This window comes from Athene cunicularia (assembly GCF_003259725.1).
Source record: "Athene cunicularia isolate RWA chromosome 5 unlocalized genomic scaffold, athCun1 chr5_part2, whole genome shotgun sequence".
NCBI lineage: Eukaryota > Metazoa > Chordata > Aves > Strigiformes > Strigidae > Athene > Athene cunicularia.
This window is the reverse complement of record NW_020799102.1, coordinates 1,640,391-1,658,389: the sequence shown is the minus strand read 5'-3', so window position 1 is coordinate 1,658,389 and position 17,999 is coordinate 1,640,391. Positions and strand designations below refer to the sequence as shown.

Sequence of the window (17,999 nt, the reverse complement as noted above, 5' to 3'; positions counted from 1 at the left end):
CCCGGCTCCCCGTACCGAGCCGTTACCGGCCTCACCTCGCACTGACCCCTCGCCTCTCCCCATCCCCTCGAAGCCATTGCGGTGATGAACCGCAGCTGATGCCCAAGACGCCGTCGCAGAAGAACCGGCAGCGGAGGAAGCGGCTTTGCGGCCCGCAGGAGGAGAGTGTGGAGCCGGGCAGGAAGCGGTAGGCCCGCCCGCGAGGGGGTGGAAGCCGGGGCGCTGAACTCGGGAAGTGCCGCTTAGGAGGGGACGGGGCGGCCGAAGGTGCAGCAGGGAGGGTCCCCATGGCGCCTGGAGAGGGAAGGCGGCTTTTGGGGGGCTGAAAACCTCCGCTGGTGAAGGTCACGCCAAGATAATGGCGTGTCCTTGAGGCCTTCCCTTTGCCCCTGTGTTAAAGGTTCCACTGGGTGCTCCCCTCCATTTTATGTCGCTGCATTTCTTCATTCTTTATCTATTCTGCTCTGAAATTATGTCTGTTAGCTGTTTTCCGTGTTAGCCTCTTTCTGCAGTCCTGTGTATACTGAGCTCTCAGAAAGGCTCATCCCAGGTGTTTTAACTTTTTCTGCACGTTCCCCTTTGCATGGAAGGACTTCGGTCTATTCTTGAATCCAGTCCCAGTCTAACACACTGTTTCTGTTGTTAGATTATCTAGAAGGAGGAACAGCAGTCTCAAACTGGTAAGCTCTATACGATACTCTCAGCGACTCCGAAATAAAGAAAGGCTGGAACTAAGCAGGGCTGAGGCCAAAGAACAGTCTCCACCTCAACGCGTGACAAGGTCCCAAGCTGTAACATCTGCTAAAAGCTTGGAGGGTGTTCCTGAGACCCCCTTGGCCCAGCAAGAAGAAAGGCAGGTTTCCTTAGAGGAGATTGATGTCAGTGGTTGCATTTGTGCTGAGCAACATCTCCAGAAGAGCACGCCCGGACCTGCAGAGCAGCTCTCCACCAGCATCTCTCTGAGCTCTGATGGTGGCTCTCCCAGGCAGAGCAGGGTGGTCAAATCACCTCCTGGGCCTACAGCTGCCGAGCTGATGGTTCCTCACACCCCTGAGGCAAGCAATGAAGGGGGAAGTGAGGCTGCAGCTGAGCTGAAGGCAGCTAATACTACTGTCATTTTAAGTGAGAAGTCTAGGCTGGAGGATGGTGAGGACTCTGCTCAGGTAGAGGAGGGGTTGGACAAGGAGCCACCCCAGCGCATAAGGGACAGCCCAGGGACTCCGACACGCTCGAGGCTGAGCCGGCGCTCGGTGCGCAGAAGCCTGATGGGCAAAACTTCCATGACTCGCAGAACCTCCTTGGCAGAGAAATACTCACTGGCCAGCAAGAGGGAAAGTATGATCCGGAAATCAGCTACAAGGGCAACAGCCAAGAGGAAGACAGCTTGGAAGTCATCCGTGTCCTCCAGTCATGTGGAAGGTAAGTTTGAATGGCACCAGATGGGTTTGCTTTGCACTTTTTCTGCTCTATTTGTTGATCCACTGCTCTTCGCTGCTGAAGCAAAACAGTATTATGGGGCTAGTGCCTCATCTGGGTGCCACAGCTGATCCTCTTTGGCCAGGCGCCTGTGTGGATGTTCTAACTGGCTTTTCTGAGAGCTGCATGAGTAGAGAATCCCAGGTAGCTGCTAGTCCATGGCCTGCGGACTCGGCCTTGTAAATTCTCTGGAGAACAGCTCGAATGTCTTCCGAGCTTCTGCAGCAGCAGCTCGCAAGGTGAAGGAGGAGGCTGGTGAGCAGGTTGTTGCTGCTGGAGGATGCTAAGGAGGGTTTGGGCTCTCACAAAGGCCAGCTTTTTTTCTGGGAAATGAGGTAGCCATCATAAATCCACTGCTCTTTAAACAATATCTGGCTGCTTGGTCTAGAGCTCTTTTGAGAAGGGAATTTTGAGGTTGAACTTTGTAAACTTATTAAAAGTCTTCAAGGCTTTTACAGTTTGCGGTAGAGGCAAGTTTCAGCAAAGGACAAACTGATTTAAATATTCTTCAGTGCTATGGCAATGCAGGTGTTGGATGTGGTGCAGGAGAACACAGAGATGGATATAACCTTGCTCATTTTTCAAGCTGAGGGAAAGTGGCTAGTACATGGCTCCTCAAATGCAAGAGAACCTTTTCCACACCATTTGATGTTGAGGAGAGATTGGCTTTCTTGCACAGCATGCCCTTTTGTTTTAAGGGAGAACTACTACAGCTGAAATAACAATGTGTTAGTCTGCAGTGTTGTAGCTTGGTGGGGTTTGTGCTGTATAAAACTGGCTTTTTTTGAAGAGTTGCCCTCTTTGCTGTAGAAGGTTATTCCTGGACAAGCACTGTAGTATTTTCTATACCAATTTAACTGTTCTGGTTGAACGTTTTTCCAGAACCAGAGCACTGCAGTCCGAAGTCCAGGGTTTCCTCTACTGCTAACAAGTACTGGGAAAGTTTTGGGAAACACTGGGAAAGCTGTGTAAGTTTTTAAGTACAGTGTTGATGGTTCCCTCAGTAAAAAATTAAACTGTGGGGAAGTCTTCTCATGTGTAACTTTGAAGAGGCACTGGAATAGCTTTATCTACCCAGTTTAAATGATGGGTTGGTATTGTCTGGATCTGGATTACCTGGGGGGTTTAAGGAAGGCTTTACTACTACTTCTGTGCTATTTGACACAACTGCTCTTCTGCCTAGTCGAAATTTCCGGGTGTGAGGAGGGGAACTGCGATGTTTCAGGCAGCTCCAGTTGATCTCTTTAATGCTCGAAGTGTGTTAATTGACCTCAGAGTGTGTCTGCCGTGTCCCTGCAGCACTGGCCACATACATCGTCTGTGCCTGGGCTCCCTCGGCCACACCGTCATGGAAGTCGGGCAGCAGCTGCTCGCTCAGCCTCTGTGCTCTGCCCCTGTGTTCCCTGCCCAGGCTGAAGCTGCATCACTGCCTTAATTATGAGCAGCAGTTTCCGGCTGTGTGGTACTTAAAAGCCGGCTACTGTGGAGCCGGGGGACGCTTGGCGGGAAGCAGCGCTGGCACTGTAAATAACGCTGCCTCTATCTCCTGCTGGCTGCGGCCCAGGCTGAGCCCAGACCTGGCTGCTCTTAATGTAAGCTCGTTGAACAGTACTTGAAGCTCATCTATAATTGAGAGCATCTGCTGTCTTACATTAAAGTTGCGGGCAGCATTTCCTCTGGTGCTGCTCGAGGCCACTGAACTGCCCTCGCTCACAGCGGCACGTGGCAGCACTGACAGGGCAGAGCAAAGGCCTCTGCGGCTGTCTTGGGTAAACCTTGCTCCCTCAGAGCCTTGGTCTGCACCCCTTTTCTTACAGCTCTGGCATGTTTTTTCTTTTCCTGCAGCCTCCAGCTCTGGAGAGGTGCCAGAGGATGAAGAAACAGTTGTCAAAATTAGGTAAGATGATTTTAAGATATTATGTTATCTTTAATATCCTGTTGGAGGATTTTTTTTACAGTGATATTCTTGGTATAAAATGCACTGCTTGCAGATAACAAATGGCTTCCCGGTTTCCTTGATGTTATTAAACACAGCTGACTTTTTTTTTTTTCTAGGCCTCCTCCTGGATCTTGTACCCCTTCCAATTTGGTAAGATTTGAGCAGAGATTAGAAGCGCTTCTGTTTGTGTGGACTTGTGGGCAGGTGGTGTTGAACACACCTCTCGTTTGTTACTGGGGAATTGGGGATCTCTGGCCATAGATTGCTGGACTTGGGCAACAGGCTCTTTAGCCTGTCAAGGCTTGGCAAGTCAGGTTTAATCACAGTGTTCCAAAATTGGCAAGACCAATAAAGTTTTATTTGCAAGATGCAGGTAGCTGTATTCTGTCAGCATGGTGTTACGATCTCAGGTGCTTTCAGAGCAAGGCTAGCTTTGACTAGAAAACAGCATTTTCGCTGCTGTGGCATAAATATATTTAAATGTAAGTGATGGGTTGGTGCATGCCAGCGCTGGTGTTCTGAGTTGAGTCCTGCCAGGTCTTGCTTCTCAGCCTCTTGATAGAGATCAGTTGTGTGAAAATTCAGTTCTGAATCTATAAAGATAAACTTAAAATTCGGGGAAGTTTTTTGAGTTGTACAGAGTTTGTACACTATTACTATTTTTGTATTTTTAAAGCTTCTATTGACCTTTTTCTTAGTCCTGCAGATTATTCAAAGCTTGTCAGTTTGTCTTAAGACAAACACAGAAATTTGTAAATACCATCCAGGTCAAAACGTATCCCTCCACATTTCTCACTGCCCTCCTGAGGAAAAAATCCCAGGATGATGTCACGATTTTGCTCGGAATAATTTTCAGTGAGTTAAGGCTGAGTTAATGAAGTGGAGCTCTGTGCCTCAAGCAGTTCTGTAAACAAGGATGGGCTTACACATGCCTTTATGGCCACGCTTGTCAGTGAAGCTGCAAAAGTTCAAATAAACTCCCCTTTTCTACTGCCTCTGGATTTTTAGCTTGCCTGAGTTACAACTGTAGGAAAGCTTAAAGGGCAGAGGGGGAGAAGAGAGGGATGGACTGCTCTGCAGACCAGTGGAGGGCTCGTACCTCTTGTTTCTGTACCCCAGTGGATTTATAAACAGAGGCTGGTCTGTGTAGCGTGTCATCTGCCCTGATCCTCACCTCTCATTCCCCTTCCGCTGCTCTGGGAGTGGGATCACTCAGCCCAGGTTCCCTCTGTCCATCTAGCAGCACTTTTCTTGGGAAACTAAACATGGCTTGGTTTCTGCCAGAGATTTCCTCTGGGAGCTGTGAGTGCATGGAGGGCAGTGCTGCAGCAGCCCCCTCGGCCCAGAGAACACCTGTCTGTAAGGGCACACAGGCAGCGCCTCTGCGCGTGTGCTCCCCCAAAGGTCAGATCCTCGCAGCCCTGCTCTCGAATTCATTAGATCTACATCCTTCTGTCAGGCTACAAGATGCTTCCTGTCCCCAGCCTTAGGGTAAGACCCTACAGAAACATTTGGGGAGGAGAAATTTTCCATACTTCTTTTTAATTCTCTTCCTGTCTCCTTTGTGCCCGCCAGCCCCCACGGGCTTGGGGAGCAGAGTTAACCTTGGCCCTGCTAGCGGAGCATGGACTGCGGGGTTGCTGCCTGTTCTCAGATATCCAAAGCCATTATCTCAACAATTCTCTGCCAGTGGAAGTGCAAAGGCGGCAAATAATGGCTTCTGTAACCAACCCATAAATCAAGGAAATGGGCTGCTTGTCTTTGCTGTCTCCCTGGCTGTCCATTCATCACTGCTCGGTGAAGGTGGTTCAGCAACCATAAACAGTTTCCAACTTGAAACGCTTTTGTCCTTAATAGTTTATGAGTTTGTTCGGTTTAAGCAGCCGGTCCCTCGTTGCAGATACCCATGTTCTGGGAACCTCTGTGCTTCTAGCAATGACAGGACATTAGGGAATTTACCAGGACGTGTCCCGAGGTATTTTTCTCAGCTGGAGGTTAGGATCTCCCTCTGGGTACTGGCTCCAATACTTTCTGCTATGTGGTTCTGCATTCCATGGCAGTATTGCAGTGTCCTTGTCGGAATGATGTCACGATTTGAAACAGTAATTGGCTGTTTCTGTGTGAGAATTGTGCTGAAACCCATTTGCTTTTCCTACAGAATCCCCAAAGCCCACGAATGTCACTTCGCTCTCGAACCATCAGCAGAAAGGAGCAGCCACAGGAGCCAGGCAACAACGGTAACTTCCAGAGGGGTTTTGTGGCAAAATTTTTTAAAATTATTGCGTTGTTGGGAGGCTGACTGGGAGGTTTGAGAGATTGTCTAGTTAATTTGAGAGCCCAGTTTGAAAGACTAATCTTTGACAAGCAAGGATTTGTTTCAAGAGATCAGCAGTTAGGATATTCTGTTCTGGAGTCACTTTCCACCCTGGGAAGCTCGTGGCATGAGGACGGAGGGTTCTGGGGGTTGGGGGAGGCCTGGTCCAACCCCCTTCATGAGCGAGCAGTTGTGGTGTGTCTGCTGAGCACAACGGCGCTGTGTTAGAACGAGCTGCGTGCTGCAGACCAGGCAGCTTTGCCTTTTCTATTTCTGGGTTTGACTGTCGCTGTGTGGCTGCTTGCTGAAAGCAAGAAAGGTCCTGCTGAGTGTAATTCATGGCAGGGTTTTTGCTCTTTAGTGAGCTGCTATATCTGTTGTCTGTTTTCAGAGCTGTGTTGGAAGGGATTTTTCTTCTGCTGGAGCTGACTGTAACTGTTTTCTTTCAGAAAGCAACTCAAATAAAGGGGAGACCCAGGAGCCACCCCAGAGTGCCAGGTATGTTCGTAGAATCATTCCAGCTGGAAGGTGCCTCTGGAGATCTGTCCTCTGGTTCAAAGCAGGTTCAAGGCTGAAACATTGTTAAAAGGGCTTCAGTGTTCTGTGACTGCGAGACTTTTGCAGGTAGTTTTCTCTACCACAATGAAAAGAGGATTTAATTTGTATCTATCACATGAGAAATCTGTTACTGGGTTACTACTTGTGCATAGGCAATCAAGTATCTTTTCAGCTAGGAGAGCTTTATGACCTTTTCTTAAACCTGACTTCGAGACCATCAGGAGATTTGCCAGGTGTGATGGACTGTATTCTTCTGACAGGAGAAAGCCAAGTTACAAGAGAGCTGTGGACGAACGCTATGACCATCAGCAAGCAGAAGATGGAGGGCTTTCTCCTCCAAGAAGACAGACCCCATCCTCTGTCTTTCCAGCCAGCAAAGTAAGATCTTTGTAATCCTGGTGAACTTCACCAAGACCCTTTCTTAGTCACGCTCCTGAGGACCATTTTTGGTATTCCTCTTACAGGTTGTACGTCCTTTCAAAACGTTTTTGCACACTGTGCAGAAGAACCAGCTCCTCATGACGCCGAGCTCTGTGGGGAGAAACGGAGTGATAAAATCTTTTATCCGATACAACACTCCTCTCCACTTGGATCCTAAGGTAAGATGAGACTCTGTTGTATGCAAGTACGTGATGCTCTGGTGAGCTTCTAAGTTAAAGCACAGATGGAAAAGAAACTTTTCAACCCATACTGAACTAAGAAGTAACTGTAAGCTGTTTACGCTGACATAAATTAAATAAAACTGTGATTAGTCAGCTTCCTAAAGAGCTCTAATTTGGACCCTAAGCTTTCTCTGTAGCATTCCCTTGTGGTATTAGCAAGTAACAGTTGGGAATGAAAATCAAGAGGATTTTGAATGCTGCCATTGGGGTGTATGTGTAACTAAGGTCTGCACATCCAGAGTCTCCATTCTAGGACCTTTCTCGTGAGTGAGATCTGAGCTTAAATCCAAGCTTCTGTGGTTTTTCAGACCTTTGAGGCAGGAAGAACCATAAGCCTGCCTTAAGTAAGAGAATAGACCACTAGTTCAGCGAGATGTGTGCAGGAGCCCAGATGTAACAGGCATCACTATCAGGGGGTGTGCTGATGGCACCCAGCAGACAAACCACAGCTCTGCTGTGAGCGGGGCTGCCTCCACCCAGGCCAAACCCCAGCGAAGTTCCAGCATTGCAGGGGAAGCTCCCATACTCCAGACAGTACTTTGGGTAGATGGGATGTGAGATCTGCTTCTAGATTTCCAAAGGGAGTTGGTTTTCCCCATGTTCTGCTTACACAGGAGAGTTTGGACATAAGTCATGATCATTTAATTACGTTGGCTGGACTTGCAGTGGGAATACTACCCACATCCCTGCCAGGCAGCCCTCACTCCTACCTCATCGGCATTTAGACTTGGTGTTTGGCTTGGAGGAGTCCATGCTCAAGGAAAAGCTGGTTCCCATCAGTGTCTGCAGGTCCTGTGCTGTAGTTGTGCTGCAACATGAGGGCACAGTAGCTTCTTGAGGCACCCAGGGATGTGCTGGGAGCTGGTGTGCGAGCACGGGCTGCTCACACTTAGGAAATCCAGCAACGTGCCTGCAGAATACAGTAGTTCTAGGGCTTGTCTTCACTTGCAGGAGAGATGGGTAGGGAGACGAGAGCATACTGCAGAAACTGGCTTTCCTGCATCTAGCTTATATCTGGCAACGTCGTATCAAAACTTTTGTATAGCTTAAAGCTGTCATGGTTGTGCTGTGTAGGGAGTCTTGCTGTGCTCTGGGTTAGTCTGTTGGTGAGCAGTGAAGGCCTCGGGCTTCAGCCTCGCTGGAGTTCCTGCTGACGTTAGTGCCTGTGTTGGCAAAGGATGGTATGATAAGTGTTCTGGCTTTTGCATGCTTTGTTGCTGTCAGTTCACTGAATGTTATATTTTAGGTTTCATTTCAGTGTGGCCAACTTCCCCTCAGGACTTTTTCTGTGTGGGGCCTGACATAACTAAATAGCACCAGCGCAATAAGATAGAATTGTTTTAAATTAACCAGTTTTGATACTAATAACGCCGATCATGTACAACGTGGGGCCCAGTGTAAAGTAATCACTTGACTATTTCACTGTGCTTGTCAAGGGGTTTGTCCTGAGAGTAGGCCTGTCACAAGGAGGCATCTGCAGTATTAAATGTGGCATTAGTTTGTCTTAACCTATCTGCTGTGGTGGCTGGGGCTTGCTCTCCTCATTGTCAGTGTGCTCAGGCCAAGTTAGCTGGGTGGGTTAGAGGGGCGCCCACGTTTGGGTGATGTGTGGGCCTGCCTGGGCCTGAGACAGGCCTTAAGCGCTTGGGCTGGACGGAGGTGGTTCATCCTGAGCTGGAGCTACGCGGGAAGCGGAGATGCTGGCGGGAGCTCTGAGGAGCAGCGAGGTGTCTCCTGGAGCACCATCTGTCCCCACCCTTGCTGCGGGAAGTCTGTATCATGCCAAGCATTAGTGCTGCTTTTTTGGTTCTTTTTACCAACGTAAATCATGGTGCTGTCTGCCCAACATATCCGTGGAACCTACCTGGGCTTCAGGAGCTGATGCTTCTGTTTCAACTTCCCAGCTTCTTCTCTTGCTCTCTAAGATTAACACCACTGCTTCATTTTCCATCGTGTCTCTTCCCAAACATCTGTGACCACATCATGGTTGGCCCGAGCTTGTTACTGTCCCCTGGTGCTGGCTGCAGTTCCCTGGTGTTACCTCTGGGCCACCCTTAACCTGAGCAAGTTGAGGGAGGAGGAAGCCCTGGCAGGTGAGTACAATCACATTCCAATCCACTTCAGGAAAAGGAGAGACAGAAGCTAGAGACTCTGAGGAAAAAGCAAGAAGCCGAGCACTTGAGAAAACAAAAACTGGAGGAAGAAAAGAAACGGCGATTAGAAGAGGCAAAGCTGTGAGTATATGCTTTCTGCCCTGCCTAGTCTGCATGTTCTGCACCTCTAGGTCCCTGTGGCTGGGTCTTTTATTTTGCAGAGTACATACACGCAGCAAAAATCTGTCTGCCTGCTCTCACGCCACAAAGCTAGTATTTGTTCTCGTAGTATCTATCTAGAATTCAAATAAAAGGCAACTCACCTATCTGAGTGCTGCTTCAGCTTTTTGTCTTAAGTCCTCTGTCTCAGATGGAGCTTAAAAATATTGCTGATGTTTAAATGAACGGTGTATTTGATTAATTGAATTCATGGTGCCCAGGAGCTGGTCTGGCCTTGTATTTGAGTTGTAAGGAATCCTCTGCCTGGACTGCAATGACCAGGCTGGGCTGTGTCCTACAGGAAGCGTGAGGACCGTCTGCGCAAAGTGTTGCAAGCTCGGGAGCGGGCAGAGCAGATAGAGGAAGAGAGGAAAAGGCGTATTGAGCAGAAGAGAGCTCTGTTTGATGAGAAGACCGAGAAGGTAAGGCCCAGTATACCTGTAGAGTTTGTCTCTCTGAGAATAAATAATCTGTTGAGGTGGATGATGCCACGTGAGTGTGCCTTGCAGAAAGAGAGGGGCTGAAATCTAGAGAGTGAACTGGAGAATGGTTGAATAAAGATTATTCCAGAAACTTGCCAATCCTGAGTGACCACCTTTCTCTTGGTTACAGAAAATGGCAGATAAAACCCTTTTTTTCCAGAATTATGAATCTAAATGGGCTTTATTAGGGCTCTGTCAGATGGGAGAAGAGCTTCAAGCAGATAAAGCCAGCCTAATGGCCCTGAGGCTTTATCTACTCGAAGCTGTTCTCCTATCTGACTGATGGATGAAGAGGTGAAAATAAATATACTTCCTCCAGACCCTTTCCTGTATCTGAGTCTTTGGGATGATTTGCACATGTGACCACAGCAGTCATTTGTCTGCTTTAATCATCTCCATCTGCTTTTCTTATTTCATGGTTCTGAGAATATATTCTGATGGGTTTTGTGGTATTAGATGTGTGAAGACCAGAATAGGATTGGCTCTTCCTGTGGATACGTGTAAAAGAAGGTCATTTCCTTAAATGTTACCTTTTTAAAATAAAGCACACGTCCCACTGGTGAAAAAGGATGCTTTTTCCCTGTGAGAGGGAGGGAGCTCTGTGTCTTTGAGACTTACTCTAGGATATTCCATGTGCAGAGCACTGTCCCACCCAAGATGTGGGTATCCAGCTAGCTCTGCCTGTGCCGTAGGTGCGGGAAGAAAGGCTGGCAGAAGAGAAGATCAAAAAGAAAGCAGCTGCCAAGAAAATGGAAGAAGCAGAGGCCCGGCGCAGGCACGAAGAGGAGGCCAGAAAACTAAAAGCACAGCAGCAGGTCTGTGCTGGAGCCCATCCTCTCACCCTGAGTGCATTTAGAGTGGCTGTGCTCTGCTGCTCTTTGTGAGGAACCTGTGGGAGCACTCATGTGAGCCAGCCCACCCGGGATTGGTGTGGCGGGGAGGCTTTGTCCTTGAAGCTCTCCTCAGTGTGGTGCTTCCTGTGTCCTCTTGCAATAGCTCCAGCTGCCAGCTTTTGGTGGTTGTGACCCACAGTTCTTCTGTGGTGCAGGACAGATTCTTACTAACAACTGTAATCTGGGTGTCGGCAAGTCCTAAACCTCAGTTAAACCCATCCCTTGGAGATCCAGAGCCCTTTGGGTACCATGTGGGCAGGGAGGGGCTGGCACTGAGGTGGCTGGAGATGAGGCACTGGGACTGCAGCCCCGAGCTTTTCCCCTGTTCTGTGGCTGGAGGTGCCAGGGACTGGGGTCAAACGGAGCCTTTCTGCTCCTTGACTCTGGAGCCTGTTTTGGTTCATTGTAAGGGGAATAACTGCCTTGTTGGGCTTACCAGGAGGAGGAGGAACGTCGGCACAAAGAGCTAATGCAGAAGAAGAAGGAAGAGGAGCAGGAACGTGCCAGGAAGATTGCGGAGCAGAGACAGGCAGAACAGGAGAGGGAGAAGCAGCTAGCTGCACAGAGAGAGCTGGAGAGGAAGAAGGAACAGGAGAGAATCCTGGCAGAAAAGTAAGACAATATCCATTTATGTATTAAATTCTGTGTGGGACTTTGAAGAGAAGCGAGAGCAGAGGGCACTAGTGAAAGGCTCAAGCAGTGAAGAGCTACTTTGTGATGTCAGCACGACTTGACTGTTGTGGGTACTAGGCTGCTGAGAAGAAATCCTGGGCTCAGTGAGGTGGGAGTGTGGTGGGGAGTGCCCTTAAAGGCTGTGAGAAAGGAGGGGCTGTGGCAGGCACTGGATGGGGGAACCCCGATGGGTTTGAGAGTACTGGTCTGTTGCTTTGGTTCTCAGGCTCCGTGAGCAGCAGGAGAAGGCTGCTCGCCTGCAGAAGGACGCACTGGCTGCTAAAGGACAGCTCCCCAAGGAGATGGGGAAGACGAACGTACGTATGCACCGCTTGCAGGGGGTGGGGTTATTTCACTTGCTTTTAGACGCCAGTTTTTGGGTCAGCAGCCTCTCAGTTTCCTCTATGTTCAGTAGGAAGAACTGAGCACTCACAAGCTGAGATTTTTCTGACCTGTGTGGGATGGTTACTGTACAGTGGGACGACTTGGCCTCTAAAAAGACAGTTCTTAGTGTAAGAAGAGGCTTTTCCAGTCAGATGGTTTCTGATGTTTCTATCCTGAAGATAAAGTCAGTAGCAAACTTTTCAAAGCATGTCATTGCATTCGCAGAGGAAGGCAACTAATGCTCTTAAATGGGAAGGGCAATTTGTGCCACTGCAATGAAAGCTTGAACTGCTGCATTTGTTCACTGTCTGCACTGTGCTCAGTGCTCCTTAGCATCACAGGCAAGAAACACTTGCAGTTAGATGCTCAGATTTTTTTGCATATCAAATGTGGATCCCTGGATTAACAGTGTAGTTTAGTTCATGAAATTAATTCCTGTGTGATGTTGGCTTGCCAGCAGGAGCAGAGGCTAGCAGAGATGAAGAGGCAGGAGCAAGAACAGAAGAAACTGCCAGAGGAACAAAAGGCTAAAGATGTAGCCCAAACCCGGCACCTAGAAAACAAAGAGGTAATTCTGCTCTCTCTGGTGAAACTTTTAAGGGATGACATCAGAGAATGCCGATTCCAGCACTGACATGCTGTTACAATGGGCAGTTTTACCCTCTGCTTTTTGTGTTCCCTTTCAATGATGAAGGGATTCTATAAACTTTTTCTGTTAAGTTTATAGAATCCTGTATCAGAGGTTGACTCCTGGTGGAATGACCTGGGGAGTGGAAAGGAGGGAAGGGAAGCAGCAAGTGTTTTCCAGGGTTTCCTTGCTAGGGTAAGGCAGTGGCTGTTGGAGTTGCTTTGCCTTTCTGAGCTCCTTTAAATCCTGGATCAACCTCCTGGGCAGGAGTGATGCTGAAATAGTGTTATTTATGTTCAAAGTTGGGAGCAGCCACGGGATGGCAGCAGAGCTTGTGCAATGGTTTAGTGTTGGGGCCTCACTGCTCTTAGAACTTGAGGAAAATCTGCAGGTGAATGAACATTGAAAACAAATGTATGGAGCTTTATCTCCTTGCAGAGCTATATGTTTTAATCTTTAAATGCAAGAACGGTGAAATATGAGTTAATGCACTCAAGCCATGAAGGCAGCCTTATGGGGAAGAAAAACTTTCTAACTCTAGAGAGCTGTTTCATGGAAGGGGAAATTTGCAGTTCCCAGTTTTTCTTTATCACTTGCATTTCTCAGTCATGCTGTTCCCATAAAAATTACACTAGTTTGTCCTGAGCTGTTGTGTGTGTGTTCTCGACGTGATAATAAGCAGTTTAATATTGTTAAACAAGCCCAGAACTTTGGTTGTAGAGTATTTAAAGCACATTGATTCAGCTCTGAGGATGTAACAACTGCATTTAAGCCTTGCTTGAATCAGAGGGAATTTGCTGCATGTGTTAGATGCATCAGTTGCTGGCTTGTTTGTGTTGTACATAGCCAATTAAGCAGCCTAATTAAATTGGGTCAAAACTTTAGAACATGAGTCAAGTTCTTGGGTCAAAACCTTAAAACTGCCAAAGTTGAGGCTTTGCAGCTGCGTGGTGAAGCGAAGGGTGAATGTTGGGGTATTCCGGCCGCCGGGCCTCTGACTGCCATGCCTGATGCCTGCCGGTACCTTTGTCTTCTAGAATTCGCCTGCCTGCAGCTCATACCAGATGACTCCCCAGGCCCCAAAAGTTCCCAAGCCCGTCCTGACAAACCCGAACAACTACGGGCTGGATCTGAACAGTGATGACTCTACGGATGACGAAAGCCAGCCTCGCAAGCCCATCCCTGCCTGGGCCACCGGTACGTGTCAGCAGGCCCATGTCCAGCCTGAGAGCTCCCAGCGCACTCTGCTGCAGCTCTGCTCCAACCCATAGTCAGACCTGGTGTAAGATTTTGCCCAGTTCCTCTTCCTAAAAGTACTGGTCTGCTCTTATGACAATACTGGGGAGAAAATACACTTTTAACTGCTTTAACGGAGCTGCTAGGGTCATTTTGCCAGTGTGAAAGGAATGATTATGAACTAGTGCTCTGGCCTTGAGCCTGCTTGACATTGATTTACCTTTAGAAAGCAAAATAATGCCAGATGTCATGGGCTAGGTTTCAGACTGGCAGCTGTTCTGGTTCTGAAATGCTCAGTTCCATGATTTCATATTCCACCTACCCCTGAGGAGCTAAGAAGTTGTGGGGAAACTAACAGGCTGCAGGAAGAAAAGCTGAAACACCTTGACTCTTACAAACTTACTCTAGTTCCTGGCCAGAATTCAGTACACGCAATATTTGTGCTCCAAGTCATCTGTGGCGAATCTTTAGGCTTAATTAGGGTGCTTTAAACCATCAAACCCTGCAGGATTTCTCCCTTTTGCAATTTCAGTGGGTTTAGAGATGAGGAGAGCTGGGACACACTGTGTACAAACAGCCTCTTCAATTTCAAATTGAATGTCAGTTCAATTAAATTCAAAATCAAACCCAGCAATTTCAATTTAAAAAGATTAATGCTAATTTAATCTCTTGTTTCTCCAGGGAATCTGCTTAGCCAAGCTGTAACCCACCAGTACTACAACCCTCCCAACGTTGACGCTCTCTTCGGGACGATCGCAAGCCCCAAGCTGGAGGACATCTTTTACAAGAGCAAGCCGCGCTACTTCAAGCGCACGAGCTCTGCGGTGTGGAACTCGCCGCCCTTCCCCAGCACCAGGCCAGCCCTCGCTCTGCCCTACACCCTCAAGAAGTACTGAGGTGGGCAGAGGCTCTTCCTTACGGAGCAGGGGGTGTGAGTTTCTGTCTCTAGGTGAGAAAAGAGTTACTGTTCAGTATCTGTAAATCTTTAGGTATTAGCGTGGAATAAATGTCAGTTCTTACCGGGCCTCTTGCATTTTCTGTTTTCAGGGCTTATTTTAGGCAAAACAGGAAGCTTTTGGGAGATACCGCCTCAGAAAGATGCATCTCCTTTTACTGTAGCTTTAAGCTGGCAAAGATTCAGATCTCTAGGTCAGGGATGTGCATCCCTGAAAGCTGTATGACCCTCCCCTCCCCAGGCAGGGCTGGGAGCTGTCCGTCTGTCTGTCCATGGCCGAAGCCAGAGGACTCGTAGCACTGAGGCCACCGTGTACATCGTGGTCAGACCTGAACAGGCACTACTGGTGTTCCCCAGGAGCATGAGATCAGCAGGGGGTTCTTTGTCATCTCAAATTGCAAAGGGGCTTCAGTGTTTCATTTTTCAGTAACACACTTTATGCCACGCCCGGTGCCGTTCTGTGTGTGAGCTCCGGTGATGCTGATGGTGCTGCAGCTCAGGCTGAAAAACACAGATTTTATCGATCTTTCTTCAGGTGCTGGAGAGAGGGGCGACCCTAGGTGTAACCGTGTCTCCAGGAATACCCAGAGTAGTGGAAGGCAGCTTTCTTCTAGGCTTTAAGAGAAACTACAAAGGTTCTGATAGAATTTTGTCTCTCTAATTTAAATTCCATGTCTGTGGCATCGACTGAATTGAAAGAATGAGTTTAAACTTCATCCCTCTTTCTGTTTTCTCCCCTTGGCTGTTTCATTTGTTCAGCATCAAAGCTGGTTTGATTTCTAGGCCTGTTTTGCATTACACATTCAGTAAGACAGTGTCAAATGGGCTGTTACCAGAACAGTTCCCTCTGAACAGCAAAATATCGGCTTAGAATTTAATTTCCAAGAGCACTTGGTCTTTTAGACATTCTTTCCACACTAGACTCGCAAATGGCACAGACAGTTGTTTTCTCTGACAGGCTCCTGTATGGCGAGAGGTCTCGGTAGGACAGTACTTACTGGAAGATTTTAAGGAAAACAGTTACTTTTGTTTCTGTTGGTTGTGGAAGTCTGCATTCTGCAAATTAGACACCCCCCGTGGTTCTTACTTCAGGTTCATCTTTCGTTGCGGCTTGATTTGTTTTAAAGTCGGGTGAGCGTTTTGTGGCTGTGATTTCAGTAAGCAAGAGACTGAAAAGCACATTTGTGCACACACAACTCGGTCCTTCAAAATCACTGTACAGAGATTCTGCAACACGGGAGGAGGCTTCAACCTTTCTTTGTGCTGTAGTTCATGAACTGTTTGCAAGCCAATGGCTTTACAGTGATGTGGGGTTTTATATTTAAATACATAACTGCTAGATGCTCTGCTTTGGTCCGTGTTTGTATCTGCGAGGGGACTGTGCTTTGATAGGCGCTCTGTAGATTGAGTTTTGTATTTTAGGATGAATGTAACCTTTTTGTAAGAAAGCTTGATGAAATGGGAAAAAACTTTAAAGTTGAATGCTACTTGAATGTCTGAATTTGATAAAAGTGAGTTAAATCATTTCCTCTGGTCTCTTCTTATGGATTCATCATAGCTTTTTATTAGACAAATCTACAGTATTTTGGGATGTATCCTTTTGAGTTGCTTTTTGCGCTGTTTCATTAATTCAGGAATGTTCTGTTGAGGAAGAACTTAGTAACTCTTGCGGTAAATATTTTTGTTTAACAACCCTGCAGAATTTGCTGACTAGTTTTTCTTCCTCCTTCTGTTTCTGGAAATGGGAAGAAGGACAGTTCGGCATGATGATATATTCCCGGAAATCTTTGCTGAGGAATACATGACCTGAATTCATCTTGAACGAACCTACAGCCCTGTAATTCACTACCTGTACAAGTTTAGAAAATACTTGGAGTTCCTACTGCCAGGTGGAGCAAGAACTTCAATCACAGCACAACTGCAGCACTGGCATTTAAAAACACACAAACAAAAAACCACAAGTAGAAGTCCCAGGGAATTACAACCTCAAGATTTTAAGAAATACATTTTCATTCCTGATTCAGGTATTTCTCCTGTTAGTCTGCCTGCCCAGCAGCCTCTCCCCAGTGTTTCTGGTCCATCCGGACTCTGGGTTCATGCTGGGCCCCCCCAGAGGTCCTTCCCCAGATGAGTCTTGTGCCCTGGGGCAGCTTTTCAGAGATTTTCCTCCAGGTTTGGTTTCAGGTGGGATCCCAATACTCTTTGGGTCCAGAGGTGCTGGAAATCTAGCAAGAAAAGCAAGTTTCAAGTAAATAGAACTACTAAAAATCAGTTTTAAGCACCCATGAGAGCTTGGCATTCCAGCCAGAGCCTTGCTGAGGTATGGTTTAGGTTTACAACTTGCACTGGCATTCCCTTTGCTACATTAACTCTCTGAGTATCCTTTATCCATCGGATTAAATCTGGCAGACGTGGCTGCTCTGCAACTATTTTTCATGGCTGATGCCTTTCTGTGGCCTTCACGGGAGGACGAGGCTGTGGCCCGGGAGAGCAGCCCTAGCCAGGGTAGCTCAATGCTTAGCACCAAACTGGCACCTGGCAGCAAACCAGGGTGGGGATTTGCAGGGGGGGGTGGAAATGGGAGTGTCTGAAGAAATTGGAGCTGCCCTGGCCACTGTCTAGGTGTCAAAGAGGGAGCATGGCTGCAGGCCCAGTTTGGGGGCCATGTCCCTCGCAGGGGTCAGTGAAGATCTGCAGGGAGGACTCTCCACAAAGGCCTGAACGTGCCTCCTGTTGAAACGACACTGGGAAGAAACTGCATGCACTGGTGAAAGCAGCTTCTCTAACTGCTCACAGCTTCCCACTCCCCAGTGCCAGCAGCACTTTCCTCCTGCGGCGGGCGGCTGCCCAAAGCACTGACTCTGGAACAACAAACACATCAACCATCACCCTGGGGCAGGTCAAGCCCAGTTCTGCTGCTTCTTGCCTTGAGAACATGGTGTTTATTAAGCCTTTTTCTGTGCACCTTTAGCCTAAATCACTCACTGATAAGGCAGCTGTAGGTCTTGCGTCCTGCAGGAAGGTTGAGCTCTGAGATCTCGGGAAGGGATTTGGAGTTCCATTCTAACGAAGCCTCAAACACACACCTAACGTTGTCCTCTGTGGCTACAGCCCAGGACCAGCCTGTGAGCTGCTGTAGATGAGTAGCAGCCTGCAGGATACCAGAAAACGGCATGCAAAGTGGTTGCAAAAGAGTAAAAGTGGCATGCACCTGGAAACAAAATACAAAATACAAGGAAGACAAAATGAAGTTTAGCTTCGTGTTTGGAACAAAGTGAACTGCAACACTGTCAGACATAATCCTTCGGGCTGGGGGAGCAGTCTGCTTTCTCCTTCCAGGTAGGTCGGATGGTTCTGGAAGCACAGGAAATGTGGGAATGGCACAGGAGGCTCAGCTCGGGCAGCCTCACTACCATGGAAATAAACCCCTTACCTGGCAAAGTCTGGAGCTGTGCTCTGCTCCTGACCTCTTCCGTGCTGCCATTGAA

General features: G+C 48.0%; 1 protein-coding gene across 4 annotated transcripts; it reads left to right on the top strand.

Moving 5' to 3' along the window:
• Positions 1–82: 82 nt before the first annotated feature.
• On the top strand, positions 83–16,225 carry INCENP (inner centromere protein). Of its 4 annotated transcripts, none has more exons than XM_026850452.1 (16): positions 83–187; positions 647–1,419; positions 3,322–3,373; positions 3,532–3,565; positions 5,574–5,652; positions 6,179–6,227; positions 6,548–6,665; positions 6,752–6,886; positions 9,074–9,183; positions 9,563–9,683; positions 10,436–10,558; positions 11,076–11,248; positions 11,535–11,625; positions 12,153–12,260; positions 13,358–13,517; positions 14,238–16,225. In XM_026850452.1, the coding sequence occupies exons 1-16, from the start codon at positions 99–101 to the stop codon at positions 14,450–14,452; spliced, it is 2,430 nt and encodes an 809-aa protein (XP_026706253.1). In that variant the 5' UTR covers positions 83–98; the 3' UTR covers positions 14,453–16,225. The 4 variants fall into 4 exon arrangements, with proteins under 4 accessions (XP_026706253.1, XP_026706250.1, XP_026706252.1 ...); XM_026850449.1 differs by having other exon boundaries at positions 12,150–12,260; XM_026850451.1 differs by having other exon boundaries at positions 3,322–3,374; positions 3,536–3,565; positions 12,150–12,260.
• The last annotated feature ends 1,774 nt before the right edge of the window (positions 16,226–17,999 follow it).